General features: G+C 41.4%; 1 protein-coding gene across 2 annotated transcripts in view; it reads left to right on the forward strand.

The window, feature by feature from the left end:
• Window positions 1-224: 224 nt before the first annotated feature.
• The window catches only part of RGS20 (regulator of G protein signaling 20), a 39,004-nt gene continuing 21,482 nt past the window's right edge, over window positions 225-17,746 (forward strand). The window contains exon 1 of one of the 2 annotated variants that reach the window (XM_051772291.1): window positions 225-475. In XM_051772291.1, coding sequence (XP_051628251.1) covers window positions 353-475 — 123 coding nt within the window. In that variant the 5' untranslated portion in view covers window positions 225-352. Of the gene's footprint in view, window positions 476-17,321; window positions 17,470-17,746 lie in introns of those variants that run through there. The other variant, XM_051772310.1, reaches the window with a different exon arrangement.

A 17,746-nucleotide genomic window follows, 5' to 3' on the forward strand; every position in this document is an offset into this window, starting at 1 on the left:
CTGGCATGTATTCCACTGCCATGTGCCTGTCTTTCCCCTTTTCAACTTACTAAAACCTACAAAGTTGTAAATCTAATCTCTAAGCTGGCACATGCTGAGGCGATGAGACACTGCAGATATCTGAGGGCAGATAATCCTGTTTGTCTCCAGAGCTGTGGAGGCTGCAGGAAGAACTGGCAAGCTGCAAGAGGCCCTGACATTTGTCCATCAGTGTAAGGACGAGCAATCTTTATGTTGTTGTCATTCAGCCCGATGTCTGGGATTTGGTTTAGTTTCATCATTAAATAAAAGTGGTGCTTCTCCAAGAAGATCACTGAAAAATTTGATTCAGGAACAGCCTTTTTATTTCTTGATGTGGAGGCAAGTTTTGCTCTACTTCAGGACTCACAGCTATCATGCAGACAACTGTCAAGCAAAGGAGACCCTACAAAATGAAGAAGAAATGGAGATTAAAGCAGCACAATGGATTTTCAAGGTAAGAAAAAAATGCAGGGTTACCCAAATGTCCTGAAGGAGGGGGTGAAGTGGTATAATCTGGAAAGAAGGAGAAAGAAAATGTTAACATCATGAATAACAGCCATAGATTGTTTATCACCAGGACATTCATGTCGTTTTCCTTTATTCCTGAGCCTTGTCTTCTGCACTCTGTTCCTCAGTGTGTCCCAACCACAGTGAAAAATGAGGTGGTGATCCACCTTCCTGTTAAGTGTCTGCTTTCAAAGAACATTTTAAACATATCCATCTAACTCATAAAAATGATTAATACTTTGTGGAGCTAATCTGTTGTTAAAAGGGAGGGAAAATATGGTGAGGGAAAATATGTTGCTTCATGGTGTTTAGACACTGAAGAGGTCTGCATTCTTTAATGATGCTATGTCAGTTGATTTTTATTGGTAGTTAACAAAAGGAGATATGCCAAAGAAATCAAACACAGCATAATACTAAAATCTATTAGGGTGTTACAGTAAATCCCCTTCAGTGAGCATATAGAGCTGAACTGTTTTCCTTAATTAAAAACAACAGTCATGTATCCTCTAGATTTTGTCAAAAGCCTGAAAGCCGCCTGAGGGCTGAGCTGTTATTATTTAAGGTGAGAAGCAAGCTCTTCTGTAGCTCAGCATAGCAAGGGAGACAGGTGCAAGAAACTGTATCTTATTAAAGCTTTGGTGCAGAAGTAGTGCACCCTGGTGCATGATAGGGAAGAGAATGTGACAGCGAAGTCCTGCATTCTTGGAAACACTCTAATTTTGGCATTTTTTCGGACTTAAAACCAGTAGAGAGGGGCTAAGGCAGGCAGTTGAGGTTGTTGGCAGGGTTGATGAAAGGCAAGACAGGGAAAGAAGCCATTCTCCATTCCACATCTGCCCTACAGAGATTCAAGTTAAAGCTAGAATTGACTTCTCCATCCCATCTCCTTAGCCAATGCATGCCCATTTCCACAAGGCCATTTCATTTGAATTATAGGAATGCACTCATCCTAAATAACTTTCATTGCTTTTGCTGAGAGGAAATGCTCAATCTGCTTTGCTGCATTGGGAAACTGTTTCTGCTAATGAACAAAGTACACTCCTTTTAAAATTTCATGTCATCTGTCTCATTATCTGTCCATTTAGCACGAGAGCCGGGGGACTTCTTGGCCCTCTTGAAGGCAAAGGGATTTTTTTTCACAGGTACAATGGCTCCTGAATTTAATCCTTTCTGAAATCCATATATTGAGTTCTTGACAGCTCGTGTTCCCAGACATTTCTGTTTTACCCATCCTTTAATTCATCTCAGGTTAGTTGTTCCCTTCAGCTTGGGGATTAGTTTTATGGATGTTGCCTGAAATTGTAGTTTGTCACTGAGTCTCTGAGAACATGGTGCACAGGACTGAGTCAGGGACCTCACAGAGGACAACTTATTACTTCTCTGATCTGCAAAGGGATTTATCTACAGAGGTATCTAAATGCCATTGAAAGGTTCAGAGCCACCTACTGTCCGCGGTTCCTTTAACAGCAGTGCTGCCAGCTTCCTTTCTGCTGGCTGGCTGTCCCATTTGCTTTGTTCAGTGCTTTTGTTTATAAGTGCTGCAGCTCTGCTGATGTGGCTCTCATCTCTGGAAGCAGGGGCAGTCTGCAGAGACTACCCAGGAGATGCTCTATAGCCATTTCTTGAGCTCAGGTGAGTTGAAGCTGCTGTCACATGGAAGCTCGTGTGTGAGGCTGCATGCCTGGGGGAAACACATTTCAAAAACTTCATAAACCATATCAGCAAATGATCCTTTCATATATGTAACATAAGCAATGTTACTAGTAGTTAATGAGTCTACAAGGATTGGGTAAGTGATAGGAAGTTAGAAAACTTACCCATCTAGAAATGTGTACAGCCCTAAGGCTAGGGAACTAAAATAAATGGCAAGCTTTACTTAACATAGGAAAGAAATGCCTTTCTCTTTTCCTGATAGGGAACCATGGCTCTAAGGTTTACATGATTTCCTAGTAGTATTTAGGAAACCAACTTGAAGTTTGTAAGACTGGGTTGTCACTTACACTTCCAGAATAGAAGAGATCATGTTAAAACTTACTTTTTTTTTTTTTTAATTCCTTGTGGCATTAAAGTATACAGAAAGTTCAGATTCTTTCTGGTACAAAATTTCTATATGTGATGCTGGTTACTATAGACAGACTGTTCCTAGACTTGAAATCTGTGTGACTGGCAGTGTCCTTGATTGGACTGATTCCACAGTTCTCATTAATTCCCATGTTCCCTTTCACTTTAGATGAGATTTTTAATTTGATGCTTCTGAATGTGAGTGGTGGCTGCTTCTGAGAGCAAGTTGGCATTTAATTCAACATGCTGAAGAGCATAAAAGTCAAAATATTAAATAGATTATTCTTAAAAAAAATAGCAGTACACTTGAATTAGATTTATTTATTCTTGAATACACTTTCAAAAAGAAACTGAATTACCAAAGAAATGTTTTTGAAAGGTGGTAGGCAGAGCTTAAAGGCCTTTTAAATACTCTTTGTGACATTTACATTAGCTGAAGGAGTTGCTTGTTTCTAATCTCCATTTGCATTGCTTAAAAAGCCTTTCCCTCTGACACGTTTGCATCTTGATTTGTAGAAGTGTTAAAAAGCAAAATGGAATAAACTCTTTTTACCAGTCTCAACACAAAGATGCAAGAATTTTCTTAACCCAGAGCGAACATGGACACATTCTTGTGTACTCCCAATAAGCTTTATGCAAGTTAACAAAATAAACACCCCAGAAAAATTACATAGCACAAGGAGGTAGTGCAAGGTTTCAAACACATCACAGCTTTTTCTTATTGACAAAATTTGGCGAAAGTCCTGTTCCACAGAGCTCATTGCTATCGCTTCCTCAGAAGACGATGAGAATTCCCAGGCAGCTATCAGCAAGACAAGAGGGCATGGTCTTAAGCTGTACCAGGGGAGGTTTAGGTTAGATATTAGAAAGAATTTCTTTACAGAGAGGGTAATCAGACATTGGAATGGGCTACCCAGAGAAGTGGTGGATTCTCCATCCCTAGAGGTTTTTAAGACAAGATGTGGCACTCAGTGCCATGGTCTAGAAACCGCAGCGGTAGTGGATCAAGGGTTGGACTTGATGATCTCGTAGGTCCCTTCCAACCCGGCTGATTCTATGATTCTATGATTCTATAATTTTCTCCACAGGAGTACTACATTTTAGTTCATGTCCAGATTACACCTGGAGAGAACCTGTTTCACTTCTATAACATAATTATGATTTCTAAGCCTAGAATCTCCAGATTTTTTGGGGGTTACATGAACAATACACCTACAGACAATAAGTGACTGGGCAAGTGCAGGTGGACAGCAGTGTCAGGGCTCTGAGGGCACTCACAAATGTTAATGGCCCTGACCAGCCTCAGCTGGAGTCTCCACCCTCACCGGTGGACCCAGCAGCTCTATTTAAGTTTAGCCCTGAGGGCCTGTTCCCCTGAGCTGTTCTGAAGTGATCATCTCCAGTCAAGTGACAGCCATGTGGTGGAGCCACCTGGTTGAGCCCTTAACCCCCACCCTGGGCTGACTTTCTGGCTTGATCTTGGCTGTTTCCTGTCAGTGTGGGCTTGCCTGGTGGTTGATCTGAGGAGCTGACTTCCACCTTGCTATGACACTGTCTTATGGTCTGGATGTTTCTTGGATTGTCCCTGTGTCTGTGCAGTTTACCTTGCTCAAGTACTGTGGTATGGGATGTGGGATCTCCTTGCTTCCAGCTCACCTACTCTGAGGGAGCAGCCCTGTTCTTGCTGGGGATTCAAGCAGAGTCCTTTCCAGCTGCTGTTGACATTTGCCTCATTTGTAAGGGCATGGAGAAGAGAGGTGAAGAAAAGCGTAGTGGTAAGTGAGAAAGTGTGTGCCAAGGAGAGGTAGAGAGCAAGTATTAAGCCTCCTTAAACAATAACCTGTAGGCTGAGACATAGTGATACCCTGGTTATACCAGCATGGCCTTTCTTCTTGCCAAGTCCAATTCTGTGTGGGAGGCCAGGCAGAAATGGAAATGGCCACGAGCATGCTGTCTGAAGGAGCAGCCCAAGGGAAGTATGGCATCCTTTTTCCTTCACCTAGCTAATCTCAGGTCTGCAGGAAGAGCCCTTTGGGTCTGGAGATGTCAAACATTATTCTGTGAACTGCTTGTAATGTGGAAGTTACTCATGACCATACACAGCTTGGTCACATGATTTCTTTGATAAAAGAGGAATCCATTCACAAACAACTCCAGAAAGCTCAAAAATCATAAAAGATGTTATTTTCAAAGCCAGACATGCTAGTTGAATGATTGCACTGCCTTGCCAAGTATTCTAGTACCCTCAGGTAGCAAGTGCTATCAGTCATTAGTTGCTATTACTCTTGACAGTCCCTCTGAAGTCAGATATTGTCTTTCTCTTTTATGAGAGTAGGAAACAATTCTGATATTAGTAATATATAATTATATTAATATAATATAGATATTATATAAATATACTCACCCTCTTTAGGCAATATAATCCCTACTAGGTACATTTTTATGTCAGGAGTGAAGCTTATTTTTCATACTTAGTCACGATAACATTTGTATGTCTGAAAGCTTGTGATTGTGTCATAGGGTGTTATGAACATACCAAGCAGTAACTTATACCAAGAGCACATTCCTTCTGTTCTTTTGAGCAGGTGTTGTGCATAAATAGCTGAAACATAGTTCAACAGTCACATTTTATCTAATTCTTATGTTTGAGATGGGCAGGGGATGGAAACTGTATGGGTATGGATTGAATCACTTGGCAGCTAGCATTCTTTGTCTATGACAAAAATAGTTATTCTTACATAGCAGATGTAAAATTTGAGATGTTTGATGCTCTGTTTTATGCAAGAGCAATGCTTTAAAGGGAGACAGAATTCTGGGAAAGAAATTAGCAGTATTACCGAGCATTTAGGATCACCAAATTATGAGCAACTATTGACAGCTTCTTTGGTGATACAGTATACTTTTTGGTAAAGAGTGGGTTTTTTGCTAAATAGGTATAGATCAAGATAAAATAAAATCATATGCACTTAGTTTTAAAGGTAAGCAAAATTTTTTCTAGGACAAACTGGAGAACATTCTCTCTCTGTGCTCTTCTGTGGTAGTTAATTTTTTATTTCTTGACATGTATCCTTTATAACAAGGATATGTCCTGTCCCTGAAATGTTTTCACTAGTTAAGAAAGGGCTACTCCTGCACATTTTTACAGACTGTATAAATCCTTTTGAGACCTGCAGTGTTATCTTGGTTTCAGATGGGATAAAGTTATTTTTCTTCCTAGTAGGTGGTGCAGAGACCCTTCATGTTGGGTTTGGAGTTTTCTTCTCATATTTCCTCTGAATATCCATAGTGTACTATGGATAGCTCAAACCTTTAAATGTAACTCCTTTTAAAACTGTATGTTTTAATGTTTAGCATTATGCATGAAAGTAAGAACAGATGAATGTGGCTTATGCAGGAATTATACTATCAGACAGAAAAAGTTGTGTGCTTTTTCATGATGGGGTGGTGGAACAGTGGGACAGGTTGCCCAAAGAGGTTCTGAAGTCTCCATCTTCAGAGGTCTTCAAACATGAGGAACAGGAGGCAGAGGCCCCAGCCAGTCTCAGCTATTCTGCAAAACAAAGAGCTCTTCAAAGTCTTTCTTTTTAAACTGTTCTGTAATTATATGCTATAATAATATTTTTAATTCATAAAAAATTTTTTTTGCATCCAGAAAAACTGTTCAGAAAATAGCTGGCTGTATTGCTCAGCATTGTCAATGAGCCAATAATAGCATGTAGACAGCAATCAGAGGGCATTCTTTTGTAAAAGTTGTCAAAATAATAATGTACTACACATTAATGGGTGGATTACTTGCATATTAATGGTGTGCAAATTTTCTAGTCCTCAGAGATAATTTGTACTAATTTGCAATCATGTGGTTTTCCAATTTAGTGATTTACATATTTTACTGTTGAATTAGTCCTAAGGCTTCCTTTTCAGGTGTGTACCTTTGAAATAGAAAAAATGCAGATTCCTGGGCTGATTAGGATGTTACTGTCAGAAAGAATTTAGTGAATATGAAAATCAAAAGGCAAACTGTTTCTACACTAGTTCTGGAAATTTTTCAGTGAAACAATCCTATACTGACCTGAATTACAGAGATTGGTTTTTATAATATACAATGACCTTCTTTAAGTGGAACAAAATGTCATACTGGTTAATAAATAGGCTATTCAGCCTAAATCTAAATCAACTCATTTAAGATATTCAGATTTACAAAGATATTAATTTTGGATACCCTTTCAGCAGCAAGAATTAACAGTTTAGATAAAGGACACTCCATCTTCTCTGGAAGATGATGGAGACTTTCTTAAAAAGGCATCTAGTTTGGGTGTCTGGCAGTCAGAAAGAATTTACCTTTATTCCATAATATGTTTCTCACAGCCAGAATGATGAAAGTAAATGATTTCCAGTAAAATACAAAATTAAAATTATGTACCTTTTTGCATCACCAGCCCAACATAATACAGTTGGTATTGCTCTGACTTGTGGTTTTGCCTAGATACCATGATATGTTAGAGACCACCTGAGCACAGAGTTCCCATTACACTCTGCTTTATTTCCACTACACAGAATAAGTTGCAGGTGTCAGCAAGTCCACTCTAATTAGCAAATCCTTCCAGTGACCAGGAAAATGATCTGGGGTGCACTATCATGGTAATCAGAGGGCTGGAACAGCTCTCCTGTAAAGACAGGCTAAGAGAATGGAGGTTGTTCAGCCCTGAGAAGAGAAGGCTTCTGGGAGACCTTAGTCCAGAATTCCAGGGCAAACAAGAGAGCTGGAGAGGGACTTTTTGAAGGGCATGTATTGATAGGACAAGGAGGAATGGCCTTAATCTGAAAGATGGTAGGTTTAGATAAGATATGAGGAAGAAATTCTTTACTGTGTAGGTGGTGAGGCACTGCAACATGTTGCCCGGAGAAGCTGTGGATGCCCCATCCCTGGAAGTGTTTAAGGCCAGGCTGGATGGAGCTCTGAGCAACCTGGTCTAGTGGAAGGTGTCCCTGCCCATGGTAAAGTGGTTAGAAATAGATGATCTTCAAAGTCTCTTTGAACCTAAACAGTTCTGTGGACTATGGTAATCAAAGGTGGTTCTGGGTGGGAGTTTGAAAGTATCATCTGACCTTTGCTGCTAGGATCAACTCAAATATCCTTGCCTGCTGTTTAAATTCATTACTCCTTGCTGTATATGTAGTGAGCACGAAGATTAATTTTCTCCTTCTCCTTGCCAATTTGTACACAATGCATGCTACCTGATATGCATTTTACATGAGTGGTGCAAAAACACAAGAATCATTAATTCCACATATGCTTTTTCACAGTAATTTATTTCCACAAACATTTCAAAGACTTTAAGGGAAAAGCAGTATTTCTTTCAAGCCTTTTAATGCTTACTCAGTCCTACATTTTGATGATCCCTTCTGTGCAATAACATTACTCTCATTTATTTGCATCATTTTCCTAAGTCAGTTTTATCCAATCAAAAGAAAGGTGCAAAAAAGGATCAGAATATCCTATCACAAATATCTTAATTTCAAAATCCACCTCCATGTTGCTAGGTGACAGCTAGATGCATCCTTCTCAGAGCAGGTTGAACTCAAAGCCCTGCCAAGCCAGGAAATGCCAGGGAGAGACCCTCATGGCACAGAGGCCACGTGTGGGATGAAAACACCTTATTAATGTACAATATAAGTAACTGTATCTGTCTTCTTAAACTTTAAACTGAGGCAGGCAGAATGTTGTTTTTCCATCGCCACATCTAAAAGGTGGGCTGAAGGGTAAAGCTTGGGAAATGACAAGGATCTGTGAGCAGGGGAACTGATGAAGCCTGGCTCACAGCAGGTCTGTGTCTGCCTATTGACTGTTCTGGGTGTCTGAGAAGGCTGGGCCTTTCCCACAGCCCCTCCCTATTCTAACACTGATTCCAATGGAACTTTCAGGAAATTAGATGTTGAGATCTTTAACTTAACAGATATTCATTCTACCACCAGATGTGGTTGGAAACAGGTCAGGAGGCTATTGCCCTCAATATTATACTTTTAGTGTCATTCTGAAAATAAATCCAAACTAAAATGCCATGTCAACTGTTAAAGGTATGAACAGGCTGCAATAAATCAGGAGCTGCCCAGTGGTGCCTGCCAAGCAGCAGCTGATTGTCTTACAAAATGTCACATCATTTTTCCTGTTTCACTCTTGCAAGCACTTAATTACTCTCTCAAGAAGGATGAAAATTATTTTCAGGAGTCTAGAGATATCAGTTCTATGTTGAGGAATTCATACAGAAAAAGGGGAAAGGCTCAACTTTGTTTTGTTATGCATCTGGTTCCAGTTGTGAACACAGCTTGATTTCAGGAAGTAGCTGTGATTTTTTTCTGTGACATCTTGTGTGATTTATTTTAGGACTACATAAAGAAGGAAACAGTTCTTACTGTTCTGTCAACTTCACGGTTTCCTTTGAGGGTAATCAGGTTAAGAGCAAAAACAATGGGTCAGACTTAGACCAAAATAGGAAAAATTATTAGTTCTTGAACTGTATAACAATTGTCATTTATTATGAGAGGTAGGCAGATTATAATATTTTAAAGTACTAATTTTCTTGCACTGCAGTGCTTGATTTTGTAAAATCTGTGCTTTTCTCTTTTTATTACCAAACTAATTTGTTTAAACACAAGGATTCTTCCAAGACAGATGTCTTTGGGGAAGAGAATCTCCTTTTAGGGATTCCTTGCCCATCCTGGAGTTTAGTATCCCAAATAAGCTTTGGCACTCACACCCTTTGTGCTTTTTGGTACTTGGAACTTGTGCACAGATTTGCACAGATGCACTGGAGGGGCAGCTGAGTTGCTCCTCTCTGACCCTTTGTCCTGTTTTTTTCATTTGCAAATTCTTGCTCCATTTACTGATTTACATTACCCCAAATTCTGTATGTCAATACATGGGACACCTATAACATTTATATTGAATATGGGTGTTTTTCAGTTTGCATCCAGGTCTTCTGGATGGTTTGGCACAGAATAGTTCTACAGTCAGAAGACTGACAAAGTGAGTCACAGCCCTTAAATGCCAAGGACATTTCTGAAAACTGGCTTTCTTAATGTTCACTGAAATGTTTGATTCTGAAAGATAGTTGCTATTTTTATGACAGACTAGTCTTCCTCACTGCACTGCATTTATTCTGTTCATACAGACCCTATGCAGATAAACGCACGTGCTTCATTTCAGTACAAGAATAGCATCTTCTTGAATGATTTACCTGGACAACAATGGCATGCTCAGACTATAAAATTGCTTCAGACTCATAAAATTACCATGATTTCTCAAGTATCACACTGGTTTCTAAATGGGCACACTTTAAACAAAAAAGGCTGGTTTCTTACCAGCCTTTCCAAATAATCAGAAGAAATAAGTTACAGGTGTTACAGGTCAGAGAAAAAGGTACAGGCTATTGAAGACAGGAGACTTGCAGTCTCACTTTGTCTTTTCTGTGTTTGGTGAGGTGGTATGTTTGAAATGAACTGCAGAAAGGATGTTGGAAGGGATGTTTTGTCTGTCCAGGAGGAGGACATGATCTTTCAAAGCAGTAGTTTAAGGGAGGGAAGCCACCACAAGTGTGGCCTGTCAGTGAGTTGTTTTGAACAGTGATGCATAAAAATGGGACATAAAAATAGGTATATCCAGAATTCTATGCATCCTGAGTGCTGTTCTCCCTCTCAGGACAATTCTAGAATCTGCAGCAAAGTGCAGTGCAGAGAAACATGATAGACAGCCTGGAGTGGCCAGAGGAAAAGCCTGGCCTGCAGAAAGGAGTGTCAATCTCTCTGTGCATCAAACAGGAGAAACGCGGTTTCACAGGAACACATCAAGTGCCTCCCCAAAAAGCTTAGTAAGTCTGAGCCTTTTTTTGTTTGGGTTTTTTTTGTCTACTTGAGATCCTCTCTGACTTTAAGTTGTAACTCAGTATTTGTGGTGTCAAGGGAACTGATACCATTTGTAAATCTGCTTCTAAGCCTAAAGCAAACATGACATTCAGCCAGTAATTTGTGCTGTCTGCAATCACAGTCACTCTAATCCAGGCCGGTACTCCTACATGGGCAAGATCACACAGGGCATCTCTGAAAGAAATATTAGTGAGAAATTCTGCAACAAAGCCTCAGGCCTTTCCATTCACTTCCACAGGGATATCTACATGACAGGGATAAGAGTTCAGTACTACTGATAAATCAGTACTCTGGCATAGATATCACCTGAAGTTTTCCCATTTCCAAAATATATTTACACCTTCTCCTAACTGTCATTCTTATCAAATCAGTTCTTTTTCCTCTCATCATCATTCATATACCTTTTTAAGATGCTGGATAAATACTTCTGGTCACTAACTCAATCTAGTTTGCAATGAGACAAATACAGAGTTTGCTCTTCATGACAGCATCTATCAGCCTACAGCATTCTTGTTTCTGATACTGTCTTTTAACCTCATACTCTTTAGCAGTCTTTGATTGCCAGTTCTTTATTCTTTTGCTCTTCTTTTTTAGAGGAATTCTAGTACATTTCTCTTTTTATATTTTCCACCACGTCCTATAAGAGAGCTCTGTTTTCTCCCATCAGTCTTTTAACGTGGCTGCATAATTTTCTGAATGCATCCATATTTTATAAGGTCCAAAACCTGATGGAAGTTAATGGCAAAAATCACAGTGTCTTCCTCAGGAATCTTGTCAAGCTGGAATATTACTGTGCAGCAGCCACAATGTGCAACCAGGCTTTCAGATTCACTTTGAACTACTCAGCTACTCTGAAATCTTGATCTGTTCAGGAGCACTGGTTCCAAATTGCCCTGTTAATCTTCTTTTCTGAACCAGCTCTAGAATGTAACTACTAACTGTTTTATAGACATAAAAAGTGCAGTCATGTCAGTTTTTATTTTGTCTTTAATTTAGCTGTATTTATTACTTACCAAGCACGTGTGGTAAGGATCCTGCATAATAATCAGATTATGCATGACCCACAGTATATCAGGAATATTTCGGCAGGTCATGGTTAGATAGGTACCTCTTGAGTGACAGTGGTATTATGAAGATATTTTTCCTTTTCTAATTATGAAAAAAAAAAAGAAGAATATTTTTCTCTATTGTTCTTTTAATTTCCATTATCGATTGAGAAGAGAAGCCTTAATAGCAAAAGGAGGAATAGTGCTTTGGCAGTAATACTTAAATATTGAGGTTTCCCATTCAAAATATAGGTGCACAGCGACACCTTCTGGAAGCTTGTCATGAGCGTTACCAAGCAGCTTCCTCCATCGTTTGAAAACTCACAGTTTTGTATGTAGAAGCTAATCTCGTTCTGGTCAACATTTTGCCCAGACATTTGGTACAGGGTCTTTCATGTCGTCGGGACATACACTAGTGGAAAGTTCTTGTGATGGAAGAGATGTTTCTTTTTGAATCAAGCCTAACCTATAAGTATTCTTAATGATTCCAAATAATTCAAAGGTTTCTGGGGGGAAAAAAAAACAAACACAAACCAACAACAAAACAAAACAAAACCACACACACGCACACACACACACACAAAAAACCAACAAACAACCAAAAAAAAAACCAAAACAAAAAACAAACAAAAACCCAAAACAAACAAACAAAAAAGCCACCAACTCAGAGGATAGAACTAAAGATGTTAATCTCATGATTTTTAAAAAAATGTTGTTGGCATTATATTTTTTATTTATTTATTGTAATTCATCAGGTAAGATGGTCAGACAGAATATAGTAAAGCTTCAATTTGCCAAACATGACAAATAAAATGAAAAACAGAGTTTCGTAATACAGTCGCACTTGAGCAAATATTTCATTTTCTGTATGTGTCATATGGCAATTTCTAATTAGACCTTCTTTGCCCAAGCCACCGACTTCCTGGGTAGTCTGTCAATCTGCCAGAATCTCTGAGTCACCAAGGATTTTAAGCACATGAGTTGCACCACAGAGCTCCATCCGAGGGCTCACAAACCCCGCGGAGTCTGCGCCCATCAGCTGGACTGGGGCCAGAAGGGGGAGTAGAACCGTCGCTGAGCTGACTCTGACGCTCTGAAATCCAGCATTCAGTCCTATTACTAGAAATCATATCCTTATTTCTTATATTTAATTCCATCTCAAATGTTACTTGTCTTTAAGTTTTCCTCTGCCTTAGAAGTAACAAATATGTGATATGTAGGAGTGGAAAAGAAACAGAATTGCGAGTGGACACGGTGCCCTGACTTTGGGCAGCTTTGGAGTAGAGACTGACTGATACAAATACTGAAGCTAAGAGTTTTGGCAGAACATGCCTATGGGACTGGACAACTCTGAGAAAATACTTTACCCTAGAAAATAACCTTATGGGGCTGAAATAACTATCAAAGCTCTAAGCAGAGCCACCAATTAAAAAACATTCTGCCTGCACAGAGATCTAAACCAAGTCTAACTGCTGTGATAATTTTTGAGCATTAGTCCTAATGTAATGCAATCACAGGTTTTAGCATCTAGTCTTGAGGAAACTTAATCCTCCAGCAAAAGGCTAAGAGACACCCTGTGACATTATGAATGACATGGCATCGGGAAGAACTTCACAGTGGGACTTTCACACTTGGGCTTACACAAAATGAATTCTACTGGTGAACTAACATGAAAAATTAAGTACTAAAAAGCATCCCTGCATGTAGGACAAGTTAGTTAATGGTCTGTGGGACCATGCTACTCTATAGTTGGTCTTACATGTTTGAAGACTTTGGTTTATTCTGCCTCCCATCAACACGTCTTCTATTTGAAAGCAATGACTAATAGATCCATGAAGAAAAGTTACTTACACTTGTAAGAAACTGATGTTGAAAAGATGTAAATATTTAAAAGTTCAACAAAGCTGATTCCCCTAATATCACTGGTATTATGTTCACTTCAAAATATGGTTATTTAAATGTATCTTTTATTTTTCTTTTTACATTTTAGCTTTTATCAAGGGATAAAATAAAGAAAATACTAGAATACTGCTGATATATAAATAAAATTGAAGTTTAGTTAAGTCCCTGGAAACTCATTCTCCTTCTGAAAATATCTCTTCTCCCACAAAAGCCTCTCAATCTTCAAAATAATTTGTAACAAGTGCACTTTCATGTCAAGAAAAAAGTCAAAAATGGCTTCTTACTCTCTGTTTGAATTGCTCCCTAATTCACTATGAATCAGCTCCATTCAACAGTCTAAAAACTCTCTATTTAACAATTTAAGTGAACATGAAACACTGAAATAGCCTAGTACCCATAAGCTGCCATACAAATGTGTATGACCTCTCCTTGGGCAAGGAGCAGAAGTTCAGGTATGAGGCCCAGCAATCTACCCTAACATGTTAAAGCCAAACAGGCCCAAAAAGAGCTAATATGTGCATTATGTCACCCATTGAAGTGTGACTGCAAGAATGTTGGAATACAATGTTATTAAAATATAGATATGTATTACCTTTCTTATAACATGTTCTTAACAATGAGAACAAATTTATTTTTTTTTAAAAAGGTGCCATACAAATTTTCAGTAAAATATAAAATAAAATAAAATAAAATAAAATAAAATAAAATAAAATAAAATAAAATAAATAAAAACTATAACAGGTTTCTTCACTTCCACAGAGACAAAATTAGGAAGATATATTAACTGGACAAGTTGGCAGAAAGAAGGAGGCTGGAGTCTAAGAAACATACAAAGGGACAATATAAAATATAAATAGCAAGGACACCCTCACATAAAACCATTCCTTTCTGACATAGAATTAAATAAAACTACTGCAGACCACTTCCTAAAAGTTTATCAATAGCTTATGTAGACTACTGTGAAATATTCAGAAAAGTCTGATAAGTGGTAGAGGTGGGTTTTCTGATACCTGATATAATAGTAGATAATATCAATATTGAAATCGAATCCTGATTTATTATTTACCTAGTATGTTACACTCAAAGGTGCCACTATATGGGATAATTTTATTAAATACACAGCTCATATGTAAACATCAATTTTCCATAATCTATTTTTTGGAACAGAAGAAAGAGCCAGGTCAAATACTCCCATGCCTAGCTAGATTGTCAAGGTGTTCACATTTTGCTTTCTTTCTGTCCTAGTGAAGTTGAATTAACCTGAACAAAGCAGAGCGGTCATGGGGACCAAGAGTAAGGTCACAGCCACACACATGCAAAGCAAGCTACTCTCATGACTGAGGGAATTTTCTTTTGCACATGAGAAATGCATGTTCAAAATTCTTTTAGAGAGAGAGAGGGTTTCAATCTGTGTCTCTCAGCTCCCTCAACCTTAAACCCCATTTCACTGAAGTCCAAGCACTTGTTTATGCAGTTCTGTCTTATACAGCTGGACATCTGCACACATCCATTATTCAGGGAGAAAGGAGAAGCTGACTATGTTACCAACCTTAGGACATTAAAGGACGATATCTCCGATAGGAATGATGTTTTGAGAAGGGCTGGACCTTGATTGAAGAAACGAAGCCCTGAACAAGAACAGGTAGAAAACACTTTGAGAAAGGACATTAGGCCTCCACACAACTTAGCTGTTTCAGGATTTAGGTGGTTGTGTAGACATACAGTGATGCAGATGTACCTGCCTACAGAGCTAGACAGATTAGCCTACAAACACCAATCACTGGAAGACAGTTAGCTTAGGTGGATTTGTTTATCTAACAAGATTTATACTAGGGAGCATAAGTACCACATTTTTATACAACACTATGCACCATCACTGTGTGTCATTAATTTTGGAAAAAAAAACAAAACCAAACTTCTTTAATTAGTTGTTATTTACAACCATAGAATGGTTGAGTTGGAAGAGACCTTAAAGATCATCTTGTTCCAAACCCCCTACCGTGGGCAGGGACAATAGGTCGTGACTCTCCTGAGAGAAATGCAAAGGATGATGGAGCAAGAACACACACAAAGAAGTTACACTATGCCAGTATTTTAAACTTGAACTTGTTCAAGCATTCCTGCTAAGATTTAGAAAGCCACCTATGACCATAGACTAGAGAGGTCTTAGAGGAGGCACATTTACTCACCAGTCTGAATTAAATGACTGCCCTTCCTGGCAGAGAGACTAAGAGCTGAATTCAAAGGCCAGTAGTGTTAACAGGTATTTTGAGCTTGGTCTTAGGCCACATGAACAACTGCCTTGGTACACATACTGAGACTTTCTTCCCTTTTCTCTGACAGTGAGGCAATATCATTTAATTCTAATTATCAAGTCTGTAATATCTCCATAGGTCCTCTCTGGGTCTTGGCAATTATGGTTCAGCACAGAAGTCTATTTAACATCCCAGTTGTGTGCTTTCTGCCGTGACCAAAGGAGCAGAGATTTGCAGAAGAACTCCTTGCCATTGGGATGGTGAAATACTGAGGTTGTGGGGCAGGAATAAACCTTTCTATCTTTCTATTCTCCTGGGAACATTATCCAGCTTCTACCCTAGTTCATCTCTCCAAACACATCTAGGGGAACTCTCTGCTGCTAAGCAACAGCAAACTCTCCTTCTGTGCTGGAATGGCAGCTTTCCCCGCTAGTCTCAGCTCTAACAAACACCTTTCCCTGGCATCAATGGCACCATAGCCGTGTTATCCCACTGAAGTAGCAGTGCCTTTGGCCTTCAAAGGCAGTGCCATCACTGTGGGAAGGACTTTTTTCACACTGTGCAGGCTTCAGTTCCTCCCTGTCTCTTTGATGTCTGGTTGTAGGCCAGAAATAGGGATGATGTTTTGGGAAGGGCTGGAACTTGATTGAAAAAATGAAGCCTTGAACAGGAAGAGGTAGAAATCACTGCTAGAAAAAAAGAGAGGCAGAGCCCACACGCTGGTGATTTCTGTCAGTTCCTACTCAGCTAGGGCTCGTGGTCTAGCAAGGCGGGTTCCGCTCCGCAGGACAGTGACACTCAGCAAAGAAGGGTAAGGTTACGCTGCCCTGCCGCCTGCAGAGCGGGGCGGGCTCGCTGAGCTGCCCGGCCACTGCGGGAGGTGGAGGGGAAGGGTCAGGACCCTGGACAGGGCCGGGCGGCCGTGGCTCTGCTCCGCTCCCATCCCCGCCACTTGGCCCGCCTGCCGCCGCCACAGCTCCGTCCGTCGTTTGTGGTTGGCTTTTTGGGTGGGGATTTTTTTTGGAGATGCTCTTTTCGCGTAAATAGTAAGTGGCCGACATATTCCCCATGCTCCTCTGGCACTATGGCCAGCCCCCACCCCCAGAGCACTGGCTGGGCAGGAGAGGTCTCCTCTAGCCCTCACCTAAAGGGCCGGCTCAGAAAAGTTAAAAAGACAGAGCGTGCATGCAGGGCGTGCGGAGGAAGGCGGTGGGGGTTCAAGGTTGCTGCCCCTCCACCCCTCGGATTAGCACCTCGGTGGACGGGCTCTGCTGGGCTGTGCAGAGTCCCTGCTTCCCCCCCACACCCCCCCCGGGTGATGCTCACTTTGTGTTTCTCTCTCTCTCTCTCTCTCTCTCTCTTCCCGCCCCGTCACCCCACTCCCACATCTCCCCCGCACGCTGCAGACTCCGAGGCCTGCCAGGCCCCTCGTCCCGCTGTCAGCTCTGCTCTCCAGTCCCTTCCTGCGGCCGCAGCTCCCCGCCCGCCGGCCCTGCCCGCGCTTCGTCTCCGCGCCTCGTCGAGACGCGCCGGGGCCCCACTTCTGCCCCTCGTGCTTGGCGGCGCTGCTGGCCGGGCCCGGGGCCCGCTGCCCGCTCGCCGCGCTGCTGCGGGGCCGCTGGGCTGAGCCTCCGCCGGCCTCCGCCCCGGCCCCGCCGCCGCCGCCCAGCCGCCTCCCCTCGGAGCGCCGGAGATGCCCGGCGTGCCACGGAGCCGAGCCGCCGCAGCCCCGCGCTGCCCCCGAGCCTCCCGGCGCCGTGAGTACCGCTGCTGGGGCCGCATCTGCCCCTTCCTTCTCCTCCTCCTACTCCCCGCGCCAGGGAAGCCGCTGTCCGCCCACGTGTCCCAGCCGGCACTGGCGTGGGAGTCTCGGGGGCGCAGGGCGAGCTCCTGCGGCTCAGAGCCCCAGGCGCTACAGGCGAAGCTCGCTGCTCCCCCATCTGCCATCCCCAGCGTTTCCCGGGTCCGCGGGCTCCAGCGAGGCGGCTCCCGTGGCCGCCGTGCACCGCACCCGGTGCTCGGGCGGGAAGCGAA

The sequence above is a fragment of the Manacus candei genome, unplaced genomic scaffold, assembly GCF_025592945.1.
Source record: "Manacus candei isolate 608988 ecotype Guabito, Panama unplaced genomic scaffold, ASM2559294v1 h1tg000008l, whole genome shotgun sequence".
Lineage (NCBI taxonomy): Eukaryota > Metazoa > Chordata > Aves > Passeriformes > Pipridae > Manacus > Manacus candei.